The sequence below is a fragment of the Helicoverpa armigera genome, chromosome 3, assembly GCF_030705265.1.
Source record: "Helicoverpa armigera isolate CAAS_96S chromosome 3, ASM3070526v1, whole genome shotgun sequence".
Classification (NCBI taxonomy): Eukaryota; Metazoa; Arthropoda; class Insecta; order Lepidoptera; family Noctuidae; genus Helicoverpa; species Helicoverpa armigera.
Window position 1 is genome coordinate 10,221,556 of NC_087122.1, and position 26,151 is coordinate 10,247,706.

At 35.9% G+C, this 26,151-nt stretch overlaps 2 protein-coding genes across 2 annotated transcripts; both read left to right on the forward strand.

Annotated features, from left to right (window-relative positions):
• The first annotated feature begins 9,359 nt into the window (after positions 1-9,359).
• On the forward strand, positions 9,360-19,975 carry LOC110378554 (uncharacterized). The gene is made up of 8 exons (XM_021337871.3): positions 9,360-10,039; positions 10,883-10,993; positions 12,009-12,204; positions 16,489-16,681; positions 17,557-17,890; positions 18,180-18,287; positions 19,181-19,373; positions 19,611-19,975. Exons 1-8 carry the CDS (start codon positions 9,727-9,729, stop codon positions 19,795-19,797), a joined length of 1,635 nt encoding a protein of 544 aa, XP_021193546.3. The 5' UTR covers positions 9,360-9,726; the 3' UTR covers positions 19,798-19,975.
• A 402-nt stretch (positions 19,976-20,377) lies between these two features.
• Positions 20,378-25,815, forward strand: LOC110378572 (protein rolling stone). The gene is made up of 4 exons (XM_021337895.3): positions 20,378-20,781; positions 24,431-24,538; positions 24,905-25,094; positions 25,322-25,815. The coding sequence occupies exons 1-4, from the start codon at positions 20,469-20,471 to the stop codon at positions 25,539-25,541; spliced, it is 831 nt and encodes a 276-aa protein (XP_021193570.3). The 5' UTR covers positions 20,378-20,468; the 3' UTR covers positions 25,542-25,815.
• The last annotated feature ends 336 nt before the right edge of the window (positions 25,816-26,151 follow it).

Genomic DNA, 26,151 nt, shown 5'->3' on the forward strand with positions numbered 1-26,151 from the left:
ACACGGGTGCATAGTGGATTAGACAAGTAAGTATAGAACGGAACTTCGTCAATTCATGGAAATCAAGACCCAAGTGACCACAAAATAAATATTGTAGTTACATGGTTTTTCCAAGGTTTTTCCATCTTAAAGGGTAATTGAAATATTTTAACACATTAGAATTGCTTTACTCTGTAGAATTATGTAGATGTACGTTTTGAAACAAATGAAAACCTCTTCATAGAAATTGGACTTGTATAATATGAACAACAAAATTATGTTAATATCCAATAATGGTTCTATTTTATTCGACTTAATCCATTATGCACCTCTTAAGTGGCGGCTGATAAAACAATATATGCGCAAGTTTACACTTATATGTAGTATTTACTCGAATTGTGATATTTATGTATGTATCGATTGAATTGGTATCGATTTTATGAAAATTATGATATTTTGGCCCAAAGGTGCGATAGTTAAATGGAGGAAAATGGTTCGTAGAAGCGAAAAAGGTCACGCTTGGGAAAAATTATACCTATTCATTGCTGGGTTGCAGGTATAGACAATTTATATACCTTAGTGAGATATTTCAAGCTCAAATACGGGGGTAGCATCTTTTATGCGATATTTTTATTATTGCAAACGTTCAAAAACGTAAGTGCCTACTTATAACTGGCCCTTTTTTTCGTAAATAGTGTTGTTATCCTAAAATATTACTTACAAATACCTTACACTAATAATGTGCCATATTTCAACTCCCTTGATCTTGAATCTATTGGTGTTACCATGTTGAAAAGTCGAAAATAAAACCAGTTTTACGCATAGAACTTTATAGGAGTGTGACATCTGACAGAACAGAACTCTATCACCTTGGCCCGTCAATATCTTTGAATATATTTTATTTTATAATTATATGTATTAATTTATTATCATTATTATAATATTTTGTCATGGTGTCCTTGTTCATAAACTGTTGTTAGGAAACGAGTAAATAACATAGGTATTATGTTCAATTAGGAGCAGCCCGCGGGAAACTAAGTAATTCTGCATTTCCATAGAAATAGTAAATTACTTATAGCTAGATACTGTTGTCGTGAGAAGCTGAGTTTGCGTACATTCCTGCCTCGCTCCGAACTTAAGTTGTGTCAGCATTTATGTAAGCGAATCTACGTAGCCTAGTGTAGGACTTATTAATAGTGATATGAATCGTTCCTAGCCCTAATTTAAAATCGGACAAAATGCTGTGATGCAATGTTTCTTTTAATTAAATTACTGTTAATTAAACTAATAAGCAATAATAGACTTGTAATCTCGAAATTGTAAGCAATAATGTAATTATTATAAAATTGTAATGGACTGTAATCTCTCTGGAAATAACTATTGTATCTTCTAGTATTAAAATAAAGAGATCCTCAGTATTTTGGTCTATTTCAGAAATTGGCCGTGAATTTATTTATTTCTAATGTAATTAAAATCCCATTTTCACGAACGTTGTAGAAAATATCCTAAGGTCATATCGTATTTTAATCAGTGTAATTAATCGTGATAATAAATGAAATAATTTTCTGAGGTAATTTATGTTTTTATTTCGCATTCCATCTAAATAACTGACCATATCATTAATGAAATAGAATCAAGGTGAGCCTAAAAAATGTTGTGTAAAAAGTGTGATCGAAATCATTCGCGATGCATGAAGGATTTATATGACGGGCTGGTTGAGGGCGAGCCGGCGCGCGCGGTTCACGCAGGTAGCTGACGTGCGTGCGCGCAGCATCCGAGCCGCACGGCACTCGGAGCGTCAGTTAGTGTATTATCTATGGCGTCAGTCGCGCGGCATTCGCGCGCTGCATCACGCGTGCTGCGTGTAACTCTGATAACTAGCGAACCGCGCAAACTTATGAATAAACGTAAAAGCGCGACGTTCATTCAAGTTTAAATTTTATTTTAATAATTAGTGTATTGTGTGAACAAAATAAAGTATAAGCTGGTATGTATTGCAAATTGTAACAAATAATTATTTTTTTTATAGATAAGCCCCTTTTGTTTATTTCCTTATATATTTTATGGTAAAACTGATATAAAAATTATAATAATCTACAATTGCAAAGTAATTGTTTTTTCTTATTCATCACTATGACATCAAGCTGCCATAAAAATATTACGACAGTAGGGAAACATTTTTAATCCAAAACGAACAATTAAAATATTATCAAAATAGGTCAACAAACAGCAACTCCCTTTATCATCTCATAAACTGATCTCTCAGTACCTCCATAATGAAAACTTGTTCATTGTCATCAAATGGATGCCACTATTCATAACAACAACGGTCTATTTATTGTCCCACTATGCGACCACTCATCAAAACTTTCATTCATATTTCTTACTTATTTTATTTTCACATCCATCAAAATTTCCCCAAAACTAACCAAAAATGAGTGTTAACGTCAGCAATCAAAACTCAGTTATCTAAGCAAAAAATCCTCAACAACTTAAATATGTTTATAATTGTACTTAATAATTGTTATGACGTCCATTCTAAGCAAACGGAAAATCCTTTTTTGTTACCATGTACCTACGTATGTACCTACATAGGTAGTTAGATCAATGATTTTAAGTTTATGAATCTTTGAAGTGTTTGCTAAGTAACGCAGATGTGCCTTCATTTATTCCGTTTATGCGCATATTAAGTTATCGTGCCATTAAATTATAGTAAGTAATTACACGATTAAGTATTCTTGGTCGCATAAAAATTACCGATAGAAGACCGGCTCTCGGAGAAGAAGTCCTCGACCTAATCTATGCATAGGAGTGTTCACGTACTCACCCTTTAAAGGCAACTGACCCGAAAGGGCAAAAACCTTGTATACATTATCGATTTCCGCCGCATTTCGTGAATGTTTTAGATTTTAGATAAACTACGCTACTTACGAACTAAAGCTACAGGCACATTTTTTTTTTTTTAATATATTATTTATATCAATCTCCAAACAATACTGCCAGAAATAATACAACCGTGTAGGTCAGGACAATGAAATATGATAAAAAAACCTGACCTATGAAAATATGCAATTGGTCTGCACCTGACCATTTCATCACATATGCAAGAAACGTCACTCGAACAGCATCTAATTAATAACAGAAACTAAATCTGGAACAAATCTTGACAAGTAATATAGGTTCCAATAGTATTTTGGCGCATGTCCCAACAGCTCGCCTAGATATTGGCTTCAATCTTCTTGGGGCATATTTATTTTCAGTAATGTATTTTCAGTCTTACCGTAACTCGTAAAATGACATTTCACTAAACGCTTTGTGCAGCTGCTGGCTCGTATTAGACCTAGCTTGTCCCAAATTAATTTTATTTAAATCTTAGAATGGAAAATGCCATTCCATAATTTGTAATTTTCACGGCTGGCTCAGAAGGGCAGTAATTTATCATAAACGCAGGAACTCTCTTAATAATTAAGAATAGAGGAACTTGTTAAGTGTTTACAGCACGATCATCAGATCCTTCAAGTTGAGTGATGTAAACCCTGGCAACATCAGTTTCTAACCTCGTTGAACCAACAACGTGGAAAAACAAATTAGTAGGCCTTTTTCTTAACCTCGAAGATTGTGTCACGACATGCTTCTATGGGTGTAACAAGCTGTAAGTACACTGATATAATCAGTTACAAATATAATAGTAAAAAGTTGGCAAAACGAATTGCCACTCAATCGGATGTTTAGAAACACGCGAGCACCGGAAGATGAGGGCCACGTTAGCACCATATCCTTATTGTGATTACAAATCGTTCGTCTATCGTGACTGAGCGCATCCTTAAGGTTAGGATAATGAGCGAGCGTTTTCCTCGGTTTCTAATGCCCTTGAAATGATTTTCCACGCAGTGAGCTCCTCGACTGCCTTAAAGGATGTTGTAGGCCGGCACGAACGTAAATAACAAACAACGGCTGAACACAAATATATTTAACAGCGTTTGGACAAGGCGACTTAACAAATTAAGCAAAGTTAGTGTTGACCCATAGTACGGCCTGATTGTGGAAACATTTACAAAATACCTACTAAGAGTTCAGTTACATGGTATTGTTCCCCGATAGGTTTCGACTCGTATTATAATTTGACAACAACTAAACAATACTGTGTTGGACTGTAGTTGCGGCGGACGTGAAAACAAAAGGTGCAAATTTTATGATTACTGACTTAAACAATCGAAAATTATTTTTAACTTCGAGTATTTTGAAAATGTGAAAAGTGTTGTAGTTTAAATTTCAGTAAGTTTGTGCTTTCGTAAAGTTTTAGGTTCTGATACAGTGAGCTATATTACGCATAGTCATGCGTATCTTTTTATGTTTAACATCACATTGAGATCGCGATTGATTTTAGGGATTGTTTTGCAATAAATTAAGCTGCCTGTAGTAGATGTAGAAAAGTTCCTTTTCGAAGGTGTACTTCCGATCAATGAACTTCGCTGTTGTGAATGAAAATAAACGTGCATTCGCTCAACAGTCACATACCAAAACTCGATTAATAAAACCGATTTATTTGAGTGTTTACGAACTAAGCTTCACTTACACTTGACCGTGGCTACAGCACGTTGACCTCGAGTATTGATTGATTGTAGAAATACATATTCTAAGCCTTTCAAACACGTGTTTCGTACTCAGTAAAAAATATAGTGTAATTAAATTCCTGACCACATTTTATTTACTGATAGTAATAAAATACCGGTTAATATTTAGAGGTTTTACTATATTGTACAATCGTAAATGGAGTTGTAAGCATTCGATTTTTTGAATGAATGGTTTAATACGATGTAGACTGAAACTAAGAATCAACAAGCGCGCAGATTAATTAAAATAAATATATGAGTGAATATGTATATAAAAAATATTAGATTTTAATCACGAACAATACTTCCTACTAAGTTAATATTAAAGTCGATTTAATAAGCTAACACTTAAAGCTTTTTTGTGAGCTCAGGATTTTTTGCTTCTAAATGTACTTAAATATATTTTGCCAACAGAGTAACAGCCACGTAACTTGAAACGTGTATCCGCGTATTCCTTTAATAGTTTATGCACATACAAATAATTATACATATGTATTTGTATATGCCAAATACTTGCTTGTGTACTTACTAACCAATGCCGACCGCAAGCAAATGTTTGCTCCGCAGTTTGCAGTCATAACCTTCGGCAAATATTCTAATTTAATACTAAATTAGGTAAATTTACGCACATTCATTAACCTTTTATACGAACATGCATTTAATTATATTAACGGTCGTTTAATAGTACTTAAAAATAAAATTGTAGCAGTACATTATGTCCGTTAGTTTTTTTAGGGTTCCGTAGGTAGATACGCAAAGGGTAAAACGGGACCCTGATAGGTTTTCGCTTTTTCGTTTTCGAAGTCCGTCCGTCGTCCGTCCGTCTGTCACCAGGCTGTATCTCATGAACCGTGATAGTAAGAGAGTTGAAATTTTTACATATGATGTATTTTTGTTGCCGCTATAGGTAACAACAAATACTGAAAACTATAATAGAATAATTATTTTGGGGAGCTCTCATACAACAAACGTGATATTTTTGCTCATTTTCTATTGAATGGTACGAAACCCTTCGTGAGCGATTCCGACTCGCATTTGGTCGGTTTTTTAGTTTTATCGTGTTACTAAAGTTATGCTATATTGCCTAACACGTGTTAATAGTCGTCAATAAAAAAAACATAGAGCAGTCGATTCGTTCTACGTAATATTTTATGTAGGTCATCAGGCAGGTATCTGCGACTGCGCAACTATCAATGCTCCGCTGAACTTGAACTTGTAGCGTGTGTTTATTTTGAACAGAATTCTAGTAATTCGTAATATTTGCTATCCTCTTATAACATTACATGATGAATGTCGTACTATTGTATAAGTATGTAAATTCAGTAATCTTTCATAGTTAATGTTTGTCGTTTAAATGCGTTTAAGTTTTTTTTATGACAGCAAATAAATTGTTTGAGCGTACTTATGCATGTTTTGGTTTCAATGATTGGCATTACGCATTGAGAACGTATTAAAGGTTTTTTTTATAGATTTGTCATTCCAGCTAGTTTGGTTGTCTTTGATTTTTGATGTGTGACTTTATTATTATTTATACTGGGGTGAATATACTGTATAAGTAATTAAACTTAATTGTATTGTATGGATACGGTAAACCTGTTTGCATGCGGTCACGTTTATAACATTTGATTGTAGCCAAAATAATGATGATTGATGATTATTCAAACTCCTACAAATAACTATTCAATTGTTAATTTTAAAATGCAGACATACCTACCATAATTATTTATATTTTACATATGTATAGTTTAAGGTCATTATATATACTCATACTTGTTCATATAAAATGCAATAAAATAAATTATTATTATTGACTTATAGGAGCTATGGTTATACTTCACCTTGACTATTCATCTAGCGGTTGCGTGGATTGCAATCAACCTTTTATTATATTGGAAATTTAATAGATTTAATTGGCCCTTAATATTTACCAATCCTTTACATTATTTTATAGAAAGATTAATCATCATATGCCCAGCTTGTTCTAAAAATATACAACTTTCATGAGCCCAGAAACGACTAATTCAAAACAGATCAAAATTGTACCGAAAGTAGGTATGCAATCAATTGGTCTCAAAATGGCTCTCTATCATTATTGATAGAGTACATATTGTCACTTGACTCATTTTACCTCTATCACATTTTACGCACCAATACCTTCACCATTTCCCTAACTCACTTATTTTATGTTATGGTCACTTGACCTTAGCTCTCAACCTCTTAAGAGATACCTGATGTGCTTGACAACTAATATTTTTGATGAGTTATCAAATTATGACTTCATTTTCTTTTATGCTAATCACTTGAATTTGAAGAACCTTGTAACTTAAGAGTATCATTTTGGCAAAATAATTATTTATAGCGTATTTAATATTCTTATTTTTTGTCCTTGTCCTCAGCTACACAAACAGTGGGGTCTCACTCAAGATGTTATAAAATAACTGAAGGAGTATTTTGACTAAGTATAATTTATTGCGCAAGAGATCATAAGTTTACATAGCACGATGCAGTGGTCGTGGAGGAAAACGTTTTATTGCGCTACAGGAATACTTGGGAAAGAAGAGAATTTGACGAGCGAGCCGTTCACGAGATCATGTTGGGGAAGGATATCGCCTCTGTACTGGAGAGTGCCCATCCTCGTGTGGGCACTGGTCGTCATGCTCTGGTCCATATCGTTCTTCTGGGGGCCAACAGAGAAGTTCCTCCTCTACATGACACATTGGGGCCTGGCGTTCGTGGTACTGGAGTCGTCGTTCGGGATATTCGTCGCCATAGGACGTAAAGGTTTAACAGGTAAGTTGACAGCATTTTAATTGCTGCATCTGTTAATTGGTTGTAATGGGTGTCTTCCGAGCGGGTCGGTGATGCGTCACTAATGGCGACGGTTGCTCCACCTGGTGTTTCACATAGCATCCTGGCTGGCGGAGCTGGTGCAAGCTGCAGCGGTACCGGCACCCGCCTGCCTGACAACTACAGCATTCTTGTACTGTATAATAAATTCGCGCCACTGACTTAGTCACGCGTGCATGAATATTTCGCAAAAGAGAACTAGGCAGCTATTGAAACCTGCTAATATTATCTTTATAAATAATCACATACCCATTAGTACCTAACGATCGGTGATGTGCTTTGAACATCAATTCGCATTGTGGCCTGTTTAATTTCCTGTGCATTCGAAATAACAAAATAATGCATACCTTCTATCAAAACGAGCAAAACCTTATCAGAGGTTTCATATAATGATTACAACCATTAATGTCATTCTTCTGGGCGAGTTATTGTTTTCTCGTCACTAATTAAAACTTAATGCCTTTTTACCGACTGTTATTTCATAATTAAATCGTGGGAAGGTTAGATCGTGACCAAACATGAGATAAGAAAACGTCAAGTGGGTTAGTGTGTAGCAAAGGGTGTGCAAGGCTTTTGGGACTTAGAAAATTTTTCATAAAAAATTAAAATTTCTGAAAATGTCTAGTTTTTCATTTCTATCGTATAGAATACTTAAAAATAAGACGAAAACCATCTGGGCACCTTTTGCCTAGGACCAACGGTTCACCTGAAAATGAGCACTGAAGGTGATTGTAAACAAAGGCAAAGTCGACGGAGCCCCGCTGCGCGGGGCTCCTACTTCTGGGTGGTTTAAAAAAAAATAACCACGAAGGGGATGGCGGGGTCTTGCAGACCCCGCCATCCCCTTCGAACCTAACCTGTCCGAGTCGGGGTTGCCCTAAGTCGAGGTTGCCAGTCGACGGAGCCCCGCTACGCGGGGCTCCTTGGTCCTAGACAAAAAGTGCCCAGATGGTTTTCGTCTTATTTTTAGGTATTCTATACGATAGATATGAAAAACTAGACATTTTCAGAAATTTTCATTTTTTATGAAAAATTTTTTAAGTCCCAAAAGCCTTGCACACCCTTTGCTACACTCCAACCGTCAAGTGTTTTTGTCTACAATTAACTAATATAGGTAGATAAAAATAAGATATTAGCAAAAATACACAAACTAAAGTTGCTGTTTGATGTTTTTCCCAATTAGTTATGGTAGGTGGAGATGAAAATACACGATAAAAAATAAATAAAGAAGATAAAAAATATGTGTTATTAAATTAATCTGAAATTCAATTTGTAAACTACCTACAAATAACATCAAATCTAGAATCATAAATCAAAGAATGTTAGTTATAATAATACTCAAAAACCTTAATTCAGATTAGTCTGATTTATTAGGCCAATTAGGCTGTCGAAAAGACAGCCCCCAAAAAAGTGGCGCAACAAACTCCCTAGCAATGTCTATTAGGTTTGAAGAACCATATGCATACAAAACTAGTACAAAAGTAGTAAATATCAGATGATAAGAAATAGAAATAAAAATTAACACGAGTCTGTTAGCATACTGATTCACCCCCATTAAAAACTGAGTTCTCGACCATTACTTTGTACGCGTATCTAAAGCCTGTTAAAATATATAATTTTAACCTAAGCATAAAATTGGTGCATCCTACTACATTACATGTACAACACAAACATGATGTGCCTACTAGGATTACAGTAATATTATTTTCACAAAAAAGCTAATAAAAGACCTAACTTATAATGAATAAAGAGTAAATAGCCAACAACACGACCTAGTACCTCCAGCAGCACCCGTTCCCAAATATAAAGCGAAATCACATGTTGCTAGGTATAGTATAGGTATTGAAAATAGATAAAGAACAATTTTCAAGGTATCAATCAAACAAAACAAAACCAGCACCAAATAGCAGCTATTTATACGCAGATAAGATTAAATACAAAACAAGTAAGCTAAGTATAAAAATGGCTATTGCAAGAACCGATTAAAAATCTATGTCGCAAGACCTTGGCGGTACAATAAGGAACAAGTTCATTACAGTGCTGTTACAAGATCAGCCGTCCTCACGCTTCACTGCTTGCAGCACATTTTCACTACTTAGTTTATCACTAACTATGTGCACGATCGGTCATATTTAACGCGGGGAATACTGAGCTGATTATATTAAGGTTATCTTCGCAATCTAGTGAAGGATCAATACAGTCACGCGCTAAACAAATAACATTTGGAAATGCTGTTTGTGTGTTCCGAGTTGTTGGTTAGTGTTGTGTGCGTGGTGGCTGGTGCGCCATGCTGTGCGTGAAGTGTGTGCGCGTGGAGTGTCGGTGGCGCTCGTGTCTGCTGGAGCACGCGTCGCCGTGCAACTTCTACGTGAGCTGTTGGCAAAGCAACCGCTCGGCCGCGCCGCTGCTGCTCCTCCGAGGCTTCCTCTTCCTGTTCTCGACGTGCGTGCTGCTCACGTCTATAGCTGTGCCCTTGACATTGAACATACGTTTCGGCTACTGGTTCATATACCTAACGCATTGGGGTTTCCTACTAATCGTTCTCACCACCGGATTCTCTACTGCTGTATCAGCATACGCTTACTTTAAGAAGCCCATTGGTACGCTTTATTCCCAACTCATACGTATCTATCTGTGTTTATCTACCACGTGTCACACCTGTTCTGATAAAACAGCACGTAGCATGTTATCAAAACAGACAACATACGCGTAAACGTGTGGCTCAACAATCGCTGGCCTTTTTTATTGAAAATATGTTAATTTTGAACCTCGATTGTCGAAGATTTTATAGGAGATGCTGTATTGTTTGATATGGGCCTGTTGATGTCACGTCAAAGAATAATATGTGGTACGTGGCTGCAGTGAGCATCACGTATTAATGCGTTCGTCTGACCTCGCGCCAAACGCGTGAGGTCTTATAAAATATTGCCTCCACATTATCTCATCTCTCACTTACTAACACCACATAACGAACTATCTCCATGAAATAAGTTGTCGAATAACTGGTTCATATATTAATATTTAATGAAGGTCGTGTATAACATTCTATGTAGAGCGGACGCATTAGTTATGTTCCGCTGTGCGACCAATGCTAGCGGAAGATATGATCGTTACATTCACAAAATTATACGTAGATTATAATGCGTACACGCGTAGTCGTCTCTTTAGATGAGCGGAAAATACAAGTTATTTCAATTTAATGCATGATAATTTACGTATTGGCCAACGCCGTAACTGCAATGTGGGAACGGCAGCTTTATTTATAGAATATGAACTTAGCATAATGGTTTGAATTCACCTCGTCCCAAAATATTAGAAACTGACAAAAATTCCAAACTAATGCAGTTACCCGCACGTTGACATTGAAACAGCTATCGATATTTGAATAGCTCTTATTATCTGTGTTCAAGGCAATGTGAAATAATTTGAACATTTCGATTCAGATGCAACGTTCGGTCTGCCATGGTACGTGAAGACCTACTGGATCCTGTACAACATCACCATCCCCGTCGCCTTCCTCATCACGGTGTTCTACTGGGGAATCCTGAAGACTTGTAAGTTGTACTAAACCTAACAAAGACCTAAGTAGGCCACATTTTAGTTTGTAAAGGTTGTTATTCTAACAAATCCTTGAATTCTTATATCAGTAATCTGAACAATGCAACGTCTATCAAAAATAACTCGCTTGCCCTACAAATGGTTAAGGTTTTGAAACAGTTATTGTGTAAATTGAAGATGTTATATTGAAGACGCAAGCGCTGACGTCCAACTATTAAGAGCAATCAGAATAATATTGACTTATTGCTCGTCAACACTATCTGACAATAAATCAATATTAGTTGCACAACTCAGAATCAATCAGTATGAATTGTCACCGTCTCATTTTATACCTTTTGAAAACTCCGCAATGTTTGAGAAACGCGTTGATAATTTATTTGATTGACGTTTACAAAACGGTTTTACAAATAGGAATATTAATAAACTCTTTAATGACCCGAATTAAAATGGGCTTACGTTACGATGGTGGAACAACATTGACAAATTCCAACTCCATGGTGCCCACATTGTTACCGCTTTCTAATGCCACTCGCATTATCAATTGAGCAACAAAAGACATACTGTGAAAATGTATCGCAGTCGCAAAACGAAAAAATGTTCGACATAAAAAGCCTTTTATAACAACAACGACCTACTTAATGACCCCACTGCTTGGCAAAGGCCTCTTACACAGAAGGTACGCGGTTTGATCACCACCATTATTTCGACGGTGAGGAGTCAATAGTTATACCTGTAAAAAGTCAATTAAACAGGACGCGGTAAACGTTTCATTTAGTTAACTATGCGTATGATGATTTTTTCAATAGGACATTTGTAACTAGCGATAAAAGAGTTTTTACTATTAACTAGCTATTTTTAAAACAGTTAGGTTTGCAACAAAAATCTCTAATTTCATTAAGTAACAATTTTTTATTTACTTCAGGTGAATTAATTAATTGCTGTAATGTACCTTATAAATGAAAACTATGAAAAAGCATACCATAATTTTTAACATCCATTTAATAATTCCAGCGGCTGAGACAGTGAACTTCGCTCCGAACCCGGTGCTGGACATCATGCTGCACGGCGTGAACTCTGCAGTGATGCTGGTGGAGCTGATCTTCTCGGCCCACCCCAGCCGGCTGATGCATGTCATGCAGCCGCTGTACTTCGCCGGGGCCTATATGCTCTTCAGCGTCATCTATTACTTCGCTGGCGGATTGGACCCGTGAGTATTACTGAATCAATGTCACTTTTATATGTCCTAATTTATGCTATGTACCAGTGCCTACTTAAAAGGACAATGGTCAGATTGGTATACCCCACCAATAGCAATGTCATATATATCATTGGATAGGCCTTTTTATGTAGAACAATATTTACTATGACAGCTTTGCTGAAATGTTTGTCCGTTCTGAGATATAGATCAAAAACTGTGCAACTGTGGTTTCTCATTACGCCCAAAATCCAGTTGATACAATAAAAGGTTGAAATGCTACATAATAGTAACAATTATGGACCCTAACGGGCACAACAGGTAGTTCTTACAAGACTTACACTTGGTAGTACTTAGATTTTCTTTTAAAAACTTGAGTTATCAATAGATTACTTTGTTCTAACTTTAGCACAGTTTTTGATCTACATATATCTCAGAACGGGCAAACATTTCAGCAAAGCTGTCATAGTAAATATTGTTCTACATAAAAAGACCTATCCAATGGTATATATGACATTCCTATTGGTGGGGTATACCAGGTCCCATATATTTGTGCCCATTGTCCTTTGCATACCAATCGGGCGAATGTAACATAACCAAAACACCTGTTATACCGTGTCTCTGCAAATAAAGATTCTTATTAGCAAGCTATGCAATTTTAAGAATGGTTAACGGAACGGTCATAGCAATGTTTGGTAGCACTTGTCAGTCCATTGCCACGCGAGCACCTTTTGATATCTCTGCCATATGGTCTTATGCTCTCACGCCCACTCTCATGAATGTATGAAACTAATGCGAGTGCAGGCATATGCAATGGGCGTATATACTATTAGTCATAGCAGATAACTTAGGTATTTAGATAATAGTAATTTTTGTGCATAGGTAAACAAACAAACTACCAATTATATAGCAATTTACATAATGGCATTTTAAAAGGCATGTAAGCCGTTGACGATAATAGACGAGTAAGATGAAGCAACTGACCCTTTGTTTAGATATCTCCAAGATCAATCTAAAACGTCCTTTAAAACACGCAATGGATCAATAAAGACCTTTTGTTTGTAAAGACTTTAATGATTCAACGATAATCATTTTGCAACTGTAATGAAATCATAAAAAAAACTCAATTGGACTGAAATAACAAAATGACAGTCTTCAAATGTTTAGTTAGATAAATAAGTCTATGCGTAAATGTGCATTCCAATATTATATCGGGTGTGTCGTTCACAATCACATTAAATCTAATCACATATACTTTATGATATTCTATGGCGAATTGTAAAAAAAATAACCTAATCCATTCAGTGGTTTAGCCACAGGAGTCATTTTTCGTTTTTATAATTTACAACATCATGTGTAAAGCAGAGATAAAGTTAGGAGTATCGAATGTTTTGATCAGTTGACAGCTGTCAGTTTTCAAGGGAGAGTTTCAATTGTTTGGAATGACTGACTTTTATATGGTGTTCTAATTTTCGCACATTTTTATTCTATTTACTTTGTTTGAAAAATGCATTTTTTTATTTTTACGTATTTTTCTTTTTCCTTTTCGCTAATCGACATATAATAACCAGTATATTAACGCATTTCATTTAATGTGATTGTGAACGACACACCCGATATAATTACATAAAAAAAACACTTAATCAAATATTTTCGTAACGTAAGCTCGTTGCTACGCTTGCATCAGCGTAAAAGTTCAAGATCAAAATAATAATAAAATAATGTTCTAATTGATTGTTCCGTGGCTGGTATCGGAGATTGGTGTGATGTCGTAATGAAACCTCGACATCTAACGGACATGTGGCCAATATACGAGCGAGAGGTCGATGGTCACACACTCACGCATAATACTTGTCAAGTTCAGCATTACGTAGGTTGACATTGATACTATGACAGATTTTATTTAGATTAGACTATCTAACGCACATACCGCTATGAAAATATGACCCAAGGCCGATGGCAGAGGTTCGGTAATGCGTTTGTATGATTGTACTCATGTTACCTTAAGAGCATCACCTTGTTTGTGAACGGGGACAATAAAACAAGGAAACAGACAATTCCAAAAAACCTTAGATTAGTATGCAGTCATTGTTCGTACGCATGACATCTGCGCGCTTATTTGTTTTATGCTTTATGATTTGAGGACACATGAGGTAGTGTTACCAAATAAATTCTAAATCGCAATGTATCATATAACAGCTGTAAGATTTATTTACTACGACAAACTAACGAAGTATTTGTCTCGACTACAAGAGAGTTCCAATGGACAAAAATTGTAATTTTATCCTTCCAGATTTTTTATTGAGTTGCTAGACTCGTAAAAAAAGGTTGCTACTAAAATGCAATCGCTGTAAATCGCATGAGAACGCAAACCTTTATTTTATACCACCATGTATCCAGTAACAAATCGTATTCACAATAAGCTGCGCTTACGCCACTTAGGCGAAGTACACACGATTTTTGGGCGGTGAACACAATACATTGCACGTCAAGAAATTGCTACATGTAGATTAGACTCCTGTTTCTTGACTTATCTGTGAATGACAGACTAACAATGAATTTGTTTGCTATATATTGCACATATATTGTATATTGCTTGTGTCCCACGCACACTATAAAACACAGCTATGTGTGAATTTGTGTATTTGATGTTAAAATGATATGTGAATTAGTATACGAACCTTGGCTGTACAAACTTAGGTGAATTCGTTAATCATTTTGAAAAGCGATTTTTTTTTTCATTAAGTACTTAACATTTGGAAAAATAAAACATTCTAAGGAATCGATTGCAAATATATTTAAGAAGCCTGCGATACATAGGTATTTAATAAATAAATAAAGCATCAAAAACAAAACTAGTATAACATGCCAAGTAACATTTAAACAGAAACCAAAACAAAGCAGAGTGTTGTTGAAGATTAACTAAAAGTCATGAAAAACAAAATAAACATTTAACAGAAAGCCTAGTACACAAATGTGAATGACCGCAGCCGTGCACACCAAACACGTGAATCCTTGGCTTTATTTGAACACTGCAAATATATGCCAAGTACAGGTAGGGTACTAGACGTGTTTGCTAAATATAAATACAGCCCTTTTGTAAACTGAGACTGGTGCATTCAATGACATCGCGATACAGATTAAACTTATTGCAAAATATGTTTACGTAAATCATCATTGAAAATTCAAATCAAAACTTGAGAATAACGTTACCTCCACTTAATATTACATAGTATAACGGGTGAACTACCTATCTATGGCTTAATTTTATATTCCGAACACAGCCACAATCGACTTACATCTGCGAAATCATCATCATCCTCATCCTCCGATCCTTTTCCCAATCACGTTGGGGTCGGCTTCCAGTCTAACCGGATTCAGCTGAGTACCAGTGCTTTACAAGAAGCGACTGCCTATCTGACCTCCTCAACCCAGTAACCCGGGCAACCCGATACCCCTTGGTTAGACTGGTGTCAGACTTTCTGGCTTCTGACTACCCGTAACGACTGCCAAGGATGTTCACTGACAGCCGGGACCTACAGTTTAAAGTGCCATCCGAAACACAGTCAATGGTGTCTAAGATATACTTAGAAAGTACATACAAACTTAGAAAAGTTGCATTGGTACTTGCCTGACCTGGGATCGACCCCGCGCCCTCATACTTGAGGTTGGTCCTTTACCCACTAGGCCACCACGACTTACATCTGCGAAATATGAACTTGAAAATTTTAAATGTGAACGAGTATTCTCGAATAGGAATGCCACGATAGCAAAAATGAAGCTTGTAAGTATATAGGTTTAAAGATATAGTATATCAGCTTATTATAGTTATCGAGTAGCATACCTATTTGTGCTTTTTTTTACAAAACAAAACACCTGCTGATGAAACAAAACATGCCCTGTTTCTCTGATAGGTACCATAGTTGTGACTACATACATACAGAGGAGTTGAGAATAAATCACTCGCCGTGAGAATGACCTTACTCTACAACTATTTGCGAAACCCATAGACATCGTTTTTTAGCAACTGTAGCAAAGTTTTTACTGGTACATAGTCCTCAACGTGTCTCGCTAGATGTATGTTAACGAACTTGCATCATTTTTGCGTCGGGAAAGAGCGTTTTTCACTGTAATCATGGTCAATTATATGATAACATAATAAGCTTATCAGAATTCTACATCACTTCTAAGAATCTTTTATTCTGATGTCACATCCAAAAATAATCATATATCCAAAGGGTAAAAAATATTACTTCAACCTACCTACTTACTAAAGAGGTCGTTTAACCATTTCAGATGGGGTAACCCGTTCATCTACCCCGTGGTGGACTGGTCGAAGCCTGAGCAGACGATGGTGGTGATCACGTTAACAGCACTATTCCTCGCACTGATGCATCTGCTGACAGTTGGCATCGCTACAGCACGAGACGCGATCGCCAAGAGACGGCTGGCTGTACCTGCGGGCGTCTACAACGATGCATTCGCACCCTAACAAGAAAATCTACCTAATTATATAAATTATTTAAAAAAAAACCGAGTAAGAAATGCCTTTGGCTTGTTGTGCTCTTAATTCGTAGCTGAAACTTAACCGGTTAGGGAATTCAGTCAATTATACAGGTCGCTCGCAACCATACCTACCATAAGAATGGTCTTAGTAGATTTAAAAATAATAAAAGGGTTTGTACGTGTTCTGCGTTTGGGAGCTATGAAGAAAGCGTGGAGGGGGTTTGTTAATACACTTATTGTTGGGGGTAAAAATACGATAATTATATCTAGTAGGTATCTTTACCTGTGGTTGCTCCACCAGCCATGACACCTCCCGAAGATAGGCTGAATGATTTATTCTATGTGTGAATGTAATATATTATGCTATACATATTTTACTGTATAAATTCAAAGCACACTGTGATTTTAGTTTTTAAGGATTGTAAGTAAGTAGATTTATTTGTACTTTACATTTATGGTTTGTACATAGCCTAACTTAGAAAGCGTAAAGTCAGACTGGATTAATGTGATCTTGAAATCCTCATGACGTCAAAACATGTAGATATCAATAAATATTTTTATGTTTATATGGTGTTATTTTTTAGCTCCAGAATTAATCATAACTTACAGCTATACAAGAGTGGCTTCACAATGAGTGTTACCCATCCCGTTTTCCACGACCTACTTATGAAAGAAACTTGCTTCTTATATCATTTGTCTCGGGCGCCAAAATTATTTGTAATTTTGGCGTCATTCTTATGCTATCTATGTACTTAAATGTGGCCCATAATCACAAACTAATCAGATAACAAGGTCTGTTTCAGTCGGTAGTTGACACGCGCACTCGATAAACCTACTCTCGATAAAAATAATAATTAAGAAAAGTGTGTTTCAAAGATGGGTGGAACAGTAAAAAAGTATTTCAAAAAGGAATTCCAATTTCAAAAGTTTTCGCTGGACTTTGAAGATTTATCAGATTTTTATTTGAGTTGTTGGCAAAGAGGTCAATCCATTTGGCCCTTGTTGGTGATCAGAACAATAATATTCATAGGTTTTGCTGGGAGTACGGTAGCCGCCTTCGTGATCTTGGTTCAGGATGGAGTAAGCGCTGGTTACGGGTTTATTTTCATGACCCGTTGGGGCTTGTACGTAAACACCATTACTTCATTGCTAGCATGTTGTATCTCTCTTACGGAACTCTTTAGAGGAACAGGTAAGTCCTTGTTTTAATTCCTGTAACAATTAATAACAATTCCCTGTAAACGATAAATTACAAAGAATTCCAAAACATAAAATATTTTTAAGAATCCCGACTTCACGAATTGACGAGATTATAAAATATCTTATTAGCTCTGATTAAATTCTTGCAATGTTATGAAATTGATAAACCTTAAACAGTAATATATTACATAGCTTAGATATTCTTACAAAACACTGTAGAGATAAACATTCCTAAAGTCCTACAGCAAAAATGTAAAACTACTGTACTTCCATGATTTCAGATACAACTCCTTCAGTGCTGGTAAAAATGTACTGGTGCTGTTATAACATCTCAATTTCTATGGCATTCTTCATCACGATATTCTACTATTCTTTTCTCACAGAAGTTGGTAAGTAATTCAAAGTAAACAGAAATATACAATGAGATCTATGCACTCGTAAGTATATATTTTACAAGTACCTACATATCTACGTATGAACAAATCGAGTAAATTTTTGAGCAATCTAATTATGTGCGGTCTGACTGTAAAAATATTGTTTGTGTAACTTCCATGGTAAATGTATCTACCGTTGTGGTTTAAACATGTATATTTTGAAGGTTATAACATGTTACTAATGCATGTGCATATGTTACTAATGCTAAAGTTATGAATGCATCTGACCACCCTACGACACCTAACGAGGGTAAATGTAACTATTTTATGAATTTTATTTAGTGTGATCAATAGTGTTTGTCAAAGATTTTCATTTTCAAACGTTGATATTTAGCGCAATTATCATAATATAAATACATTTATCTCATAGTCCGCCACTTCATAAATGATGAATCCTGGCCATGCACATATGTATACCTACTGCAGCCAGGAAACTGACACTTCAAGCATTCAATAGTTTTCCACCAATTCACGATACCTACTTAATTACAATTATTTTGTAACTTTCATATTTCCCGATTGCAATATTTATTACCTAAAAGTGTATCTAGTTTATATACCTATGCACGTCACATTATCGAATTCGTACCTACTCCTTGATCTACCTGAATTTAATACGTGCGTTTTTTCAATTACGGAGGAGGAGGACTGTATCCGCCCGCGACTGGTGGTATTCTGTTAAAACTTGCTCATAGTTTTAGGTTGAACCACGCAACACCTTCTGGCAACAGATTTTGTCAAAATCCGCCGGTGCACGTCTCTCGCTGTTATAACCACTAGACCAAACAGTCAAACCTTACGACGACTAATTGCCCTTTTACTAACAACATCAAAACCTTCATTTTCAGCTGCAGATGGCGGCTTTGAACTGAATCCAGTTGTGGACCTGTTTCTCCACGGCATCAACTCGGTGCTGATGTTCTGCATGCTGATCACGTCACGCCATCCCCACAGGCTGATGCACTTCTACATTCCAATCTTGTTTGCGCTAGCCTACGTTATTTTCAGTGTCATATACTATTTTGCTGGTGGGATGAGCCCGTAAGTATATCTTAATTCAGAAGTGACTAATTCTTTATCAGTTAATATAATTAAGATTATCAATATAGTCTAGTCAGAATTTAAAACTGATATGGCAAGCTCATCATAATGATTATGCTGAACTTACCTTTATCAGGATTAAATCTTCAAGTAGGTAACTATCATTCCTATGACCATATGCACTTGGATATCAAACCACTAAAGAATGTAACTAACAACATTTCTTGTTCTCTACAGTCTTGGCACACATTGGATTTATCCGCAGTTGGATTGGGAGAAGCCCGGTGAGGCCATGATCCTGGTCGTGGTAGTGGCCTTCTTTCTCATTGTGGTACATATGGTCGTCGCTGGCATGACCCTCTGCAGGGATGCCATCACTAAGCGGTGCAGAGATAATACAGTGCTTCTGATATCCAGCAGATAGAGAAATTCTTTAATTTTTTTAAAGATCTTAATAAAAATGAAGAAAGCTCTTGTTCTCCAAGCCTTATGATGATGGTAAGAAAATATGTGTCCGAAGTGTACACTTAACGAAGGAATATTTTGTTTAATATTTGTTAAAATGTTACATAAATAAATGACTGAACACAAAATACTCGCTACATGGGACTGTTTTATTGATGAACCAAATGCATTGAAAAACGAGTTTGTCATCGAGCAAGAGAACGCCTGTTTAAATATACCTACTTTCTTAAAGATGATACGCAAATGTCCATCTTGCATATAAAAGTTTTCAGGCGCTCAGCTTTTGCGAGTTAAGACGTATTTGAGCCGATGTACGAAAGACTCCAGGGATGATCATTTTTATGGTATCTCTTAAGACGAAACGGGGTATTAGAAAGATCCAAAAAAAGTTATAGAATATTAACAACAGTAGGTACTTTAACATACCTTTAGGTACCTTTTTTCCAGTGACTAAAGTTTTAATATAATCAAGGCATCATTGTTCTATTGTTATCTGCTAAAATGTGTGGATCATCGAAGGCACACAATCACCGTCTAATCAGAGATAACAGAGTCGGTTCGCAGTCAGGGCCCGACACGCTCGCTCGTCACTCTCGATAATATTACTTTAAGTAAATAGTGCTTGCAAAAATGGGGGGAAGCGTGAAAAAGTATTTCAAAAGGGAGTGCCAACTTCGAATGTGTTCGTTGGACTACGAAGATCCGTCAGATTTCTGTATAAGCTGTTGGCAAAGGAACCGGTCCGTATGGCCTTTACTATTGATCAGGGCTTTAATAATGATAGGCTGTGTGGGTACTGTGATTTCCTCGTTAGTGATCATGGGATCCGACATGGGCGCAGGCCACTGGTTCATTTTCATGACACATTGGGGTTTACTTGTAAACACTGTGGCATCTATACTGGCGTTCAGTGTCTCCCTTGCAGAGCTCATCAAAGGAGAAGGTAAGTCTAAAGTCTTTATTACTATTCCAAGCCGTTTTCTAGATTCGTAGACATGCGGTTAGTGTGTAGCAAAGGGTGTGCAAGGCTTTTGGGACCAACGGTTCACCTGAAAATGAGCACTGAAGGTCATTGTAAACAAAGGCAAAGTCGACGGAGCCCCGCTGCGCGGGGCTCCTACTTCTGGGTGGTTTAAAAAAAATTAACCCGCTACGCGGGGCTCCTTGGGCCTAGACAAAAAGTGCCCAGATGGTTTTCGTCTTATTTTTAGGTATTCTATACGATAGATATGAAAAACTAGACATTTTCAGAAATTTTCATTTTTTATGAAAAATTTTCTAAGTCCCAAAAGCCTTGCACACCCCTTGCTACACTCCAACCAATCGGAGGAAATCATAAAGCAAAGTGCAAACGAATAAATTCCCTCAATTTTTGTCTGCAATGAATATTTGTTTTGTGGATGTCGTACCTAATGACCGAAACCGGTAGAGTATACAAAACCTAAATCATATTTTGGTCAAACCCTACCAAACTTTACAATGACTGTATTTACATTGTACAAGTCATTCAAATACTAACTTCTTTCACCCGTTGTCCGCAGGAGCCAAGTCCCACGCCGGGATAAAAAGTAGCCTAGATGATATTCTGATATCTAATTAGAATTGAAAAGTTTCATTAAAATACATTCGGAAGCTTCTGAAGCAAACATCCATGCCACCTTATGAACTTTCGCATTTATAATGCTAGTAGGTTAGAATTTACTATAGCCAATATGTTTGACTAAGAATATAGAAGTAAATAATCATCCAGTTGTAATCGTCACTGTTAAAGCGAATTTGGAAGAATCATGTTTCGAAGATATATTTAATGGAATTTCCTGGTGACTCATTATACATTTCTAAAAATCTAATTACCTTCACCTAGGTATCTTCGTCACCAATACAAAATTAACTGAGCAACAGATCACGTATTTATATAATTACTACCGCAATTATTTTTGATGATTCATACAAGTTGATAATATAATTTTTGGCATATTTCTAAACATTACTAAAGATTACGCGGATTATTACATGAGCCGATAATGTACAATTAATCAAAGTTCATTATGACTAATGACTATTGATCAAGCGCCGAATGCAATAACCGCCGGTGTCATATGGTATGTCATATAGGTATTGTTCAGCTTACTTATTGTGTGGTGGTCTGAATGCCTCTAGGTATCAGGATCACAGAAATGTTTTTCAAAGACGAGCTAATGCTAATATTAATATTGCATTGGCCGTCGTACTTATAAGGATTTATTTCCGTAAAAATATTTACTTTGTGATATCGTAGCTCTTATGTGCATGCTCTTGAGCTAAGTTTAAGTTATGCCAAACGTCCTCTGTAAAGAGTTTTAAAAATTCGAAGTATTTCATGAATTTTACTAGTATGTTAGATAGGTTTCAATTACTCACGAAACCCCGTAATTTAATAGATCTTAATGTTTTGTATTTACTTCTAACCTGACAGCTAATTATATCTATCTATCGCGGAAGACTAGAATTATGAAAATACGTTGATAGGTCTGATTACGTTATCGCATAGTCACACAATCCAAAAATTGTATCAAAGGCGATTAACAACACAAATACTTTTATCTTAGATGTCCTATTTTTGAATATAATATTAAGCTCTGAAGCTGTCAATTGTTAAGCCTCTTTATAAAAACGGAGAGAAGTCAGACGTTAATAACTACCGTCCAATAACCTTAATACCTATTATATCGAAAATATTTGAAAAATGTATGTATAAAAGATTAATAGAATTCTGTAATAAATTTAATATTATAAAGAAGGAACAGTTTGGCTTTCAAAAAAATAAATCCACAACGTTAGCGATTTACAATGTAATAAAAATAATATTAACGAATATTAATCATAATCATTACACGACAGGACTGTTCTTTGATTTATCTAAGGCCTTCGATCTAGTTTCTCATGACTTATTGCTGCAGAAATTGGAATCAATTGGCATAAGAGGCATTTCACTTCAATGGATATCGTCTTATCTAAATAATAGACGACAATGTGTGGCCATTACAAGAATGGATAATAATAATGATCTGACATTACACTATTCTGAAATCAGTTATAATAAATATGGCGTCCCACAGGGAAGTGTTTTAGGCCCTATTCTATTCCTATTATATATAAATTCGATAATTGACATAACTAATCATAAATGTATTTTATTCGCCGATGACATATCTATTATTGTGACATCTGATAAAAGAAACAATACAATTGCCGACCACGAAACTGTAATTAATAACGTAGTTGAGAGTTTAATTGAATGGCTAAAACAAAATAACCTATCTATTAATTTAAAGAAGTCCGTTTATATACAATTTAATAAATCAAATGCGAAATCTAATATTAAAATGAATATACATAGATTACACGAGGTAACACAAACGAAATTTCTTGGTGTAATTTTGGATCAAGACATCAACTGGAAAGCACATGTTGATACAGTTTCCAAAAGAATTAATAAGTTTGTATATGCACTAAAACAGATCAAAACGTAACGAACATTAAAACGTCAATTACTGCGTATCATGCATATGTGGAATCGGTGCTACGTTATGGCTTAATTATATGGGGTAATAGCACTGATCAAAATAGAGCGTTTGTCGCTCAAAAAAAATGCATTAGAGCAATATATGGGCTTCAACCTGACGACTCTTGTAGGCCGATATTTAAAAAACTTGATTTGTTACCGTTGCCGTCCCTTTATATTTTAGAAATTTGTTTGTTTGTCCGAAGACATATAGAGCTGTTCACTAGAGCCAGCGATATTCATTCTCGAAGCCGTCGCGACCCTTACAGGCTCACATTAGATGTTTTGCCAAGACTTGCAAAATACAATAAAAATTGCATGTTTATGTGTGTCCGCGTGTATAATAAAATTCCAAATGAATTCAAGATGTTAAATATAAGATTATTCAAAATCAAATTATATAAATGGTTGTCTACTAATAGCTTTTACAGTGTCAAGGAATTCCTAGAGCATAAGATTAGATAACTTATTATTGTATTGTTATGCATGTAAAATTTGCACGCTTATGTATTGAGCAAAACATGTATGTTCAATTATATTTTAACTTACCATCTTGTATACCATGTTTTATGCAAATAAATGATATTCTATTCTATTCTATTCTATTATTAATTTATTTATTTATTTATTTGTTCAACAACATCATCACTATCGTTACAGGTTTCCCTAATTCAATAGTGTGGTACAAAAAGTTTATGTTTTAATGGTGTACCAAAAGCATGAAACAGTCATAAATTCTTCCTAGCCTTTCCGTTCTAAGCTTTGATGTTCTTCTTCTGACTTGTTCCCAATTTTATTTGGAGTCGGCTCATAAGTTTTCCGCTCCCATTTCTTTCTCTCTCTCTCAGTTTTTATACCAACATTCGGTCCCTTATTAATCATGACATCCTTTCTATCTTTTTTCGGTCTTCCTCTGCATCCATAATCTTTTCTGGAACTGGTGCTACTTTGACATTCTACAATGAAATCATTACTCACTTTATCCATTCTTAAGTTTTGATATATGTACTTATGTAATTCAATTTCTCATACTTAGCAATAATTTCAGATTCAACCCCACCTACGCTCGTGAAGTGTTACTGGCTATGCTACAATACTGCCATCACTATAGCTTTCTTCATCACGGTATTCTACTGGTCCTTGCTCACCGATGTTGGTAAGTCAATTCAAATATTCACATGCATTCTCTACAACGACGAGGTTTTTCTATAGCAGACACATAGCAAGTTTCATTACAATTAGATCTTCATATTATTATCTTATTAATGATTGTGCCATAACAATTTGAACCCTTGCACATTTTTTCGTACTTATCTAGCTGAGAAGCTTTTTGTGTCCCAAATTGGATGGTTGAACATGATGAGATGGGAATATTTGAACTAAGCCCTTTGAATTTGCTTATGCAAGATTCATCAAATGGCTAACTTCATAAATTCAAAGTTATCTGTGCATTCTTCTCCCGTCTTACAACATTGCTGTCGTGAATTGGTTTTTACTGAATCGTCTTTGTCTGCCATTCCAGTGGAAGGTGACTACGCCATGAATAAAGTTCTGGACGTGTTCATCCACGGTATCAACTCAGTGCTGATGTTCTTCCTCCTGGCGACGTCACGTCACCCCCACAGGCTGATGCACTTCTACATCCCGGTGCTGTTCGGCATCATCTACATGATCTTCAGTATTATCTACTACTTCGCCGGAGGATTGAGTCCGTGAGTATATTTAAGATGTTAAAGGGCTTTGACTACAAACGTTGCTATGGAATACATATTTTTAAATTCATTTTATCAGGTCTTGTAAAATTCATTTTGGGATATTATACTCTATTAAACCAAGATTTAAATCAACGTTATTCGCAACCCTTTGGCCATAGCAGACTTTACCTAACTCTCATTCTGACCCTTCAACTTAAAACTAAAATTGTATTTGTTCTGTCCAGATTCGGCACAAATTGGATCTACCCGATGCTGGACTGGTCGAAACCCGGTGAGACTGTGTTAATGGTCGTGGGAACAGCTATCCTGATCATTGTGATACACTTGATCGTTACCGCCATGACTGTGGGCCGGGACGCCCTCACCAAGAAGTATAGAGACACCACAGTCATACCCATATCCAACGGACAAAGTAATGGGATGTCCAGCAATTACTTAAGATAGACAATAAGCTGTTTGAAGCCAAGCCTGGACCTTCCAAAAAGGCAAAACCAGGTATTGCAAACAATCCCTGCATCTGGAATAATATGAGATTAATAAATGAATGTAGCGTTTTTGGACGACTTAGTCCCAAAAATAAATAAATTGACATAAATATGAAACGCTCATCACTAGCTTGAGTTAGTAATGTTGTTGGTTTGTGCTACCTAATAGCTTTAAGAAGGCATTTGTATATACTGCCGCCGGAATAAATGATTGAATGGCTTTGCTTATTTTCTTCCCGACTATTCCTAAAAATAACACCCTTACTAATTAAAAAACATTTAAGAGCTATCAGAATTTTTCGTCAGTTATGAAACAACTGAAATTATCACCTTTTCTTCAGAACGAACAAAAAGCCCACCTACTCTTATGGGATGTCCTGGACAAGTATGTCTTACTCTAAAATAAAATCAGTCAACGATTGTTTACAGTTACTTGGTTTTTCGTGGGTTTTTTACATCAGGAAGGAAAAATGAAACTGTGTCCATTATTTCTTATCTGGAGGAAAGTCTTAGAGGTCAAATGCCCTTCGTATTCAATTTCAATTATCAATTCAATGTTAGTCATATGT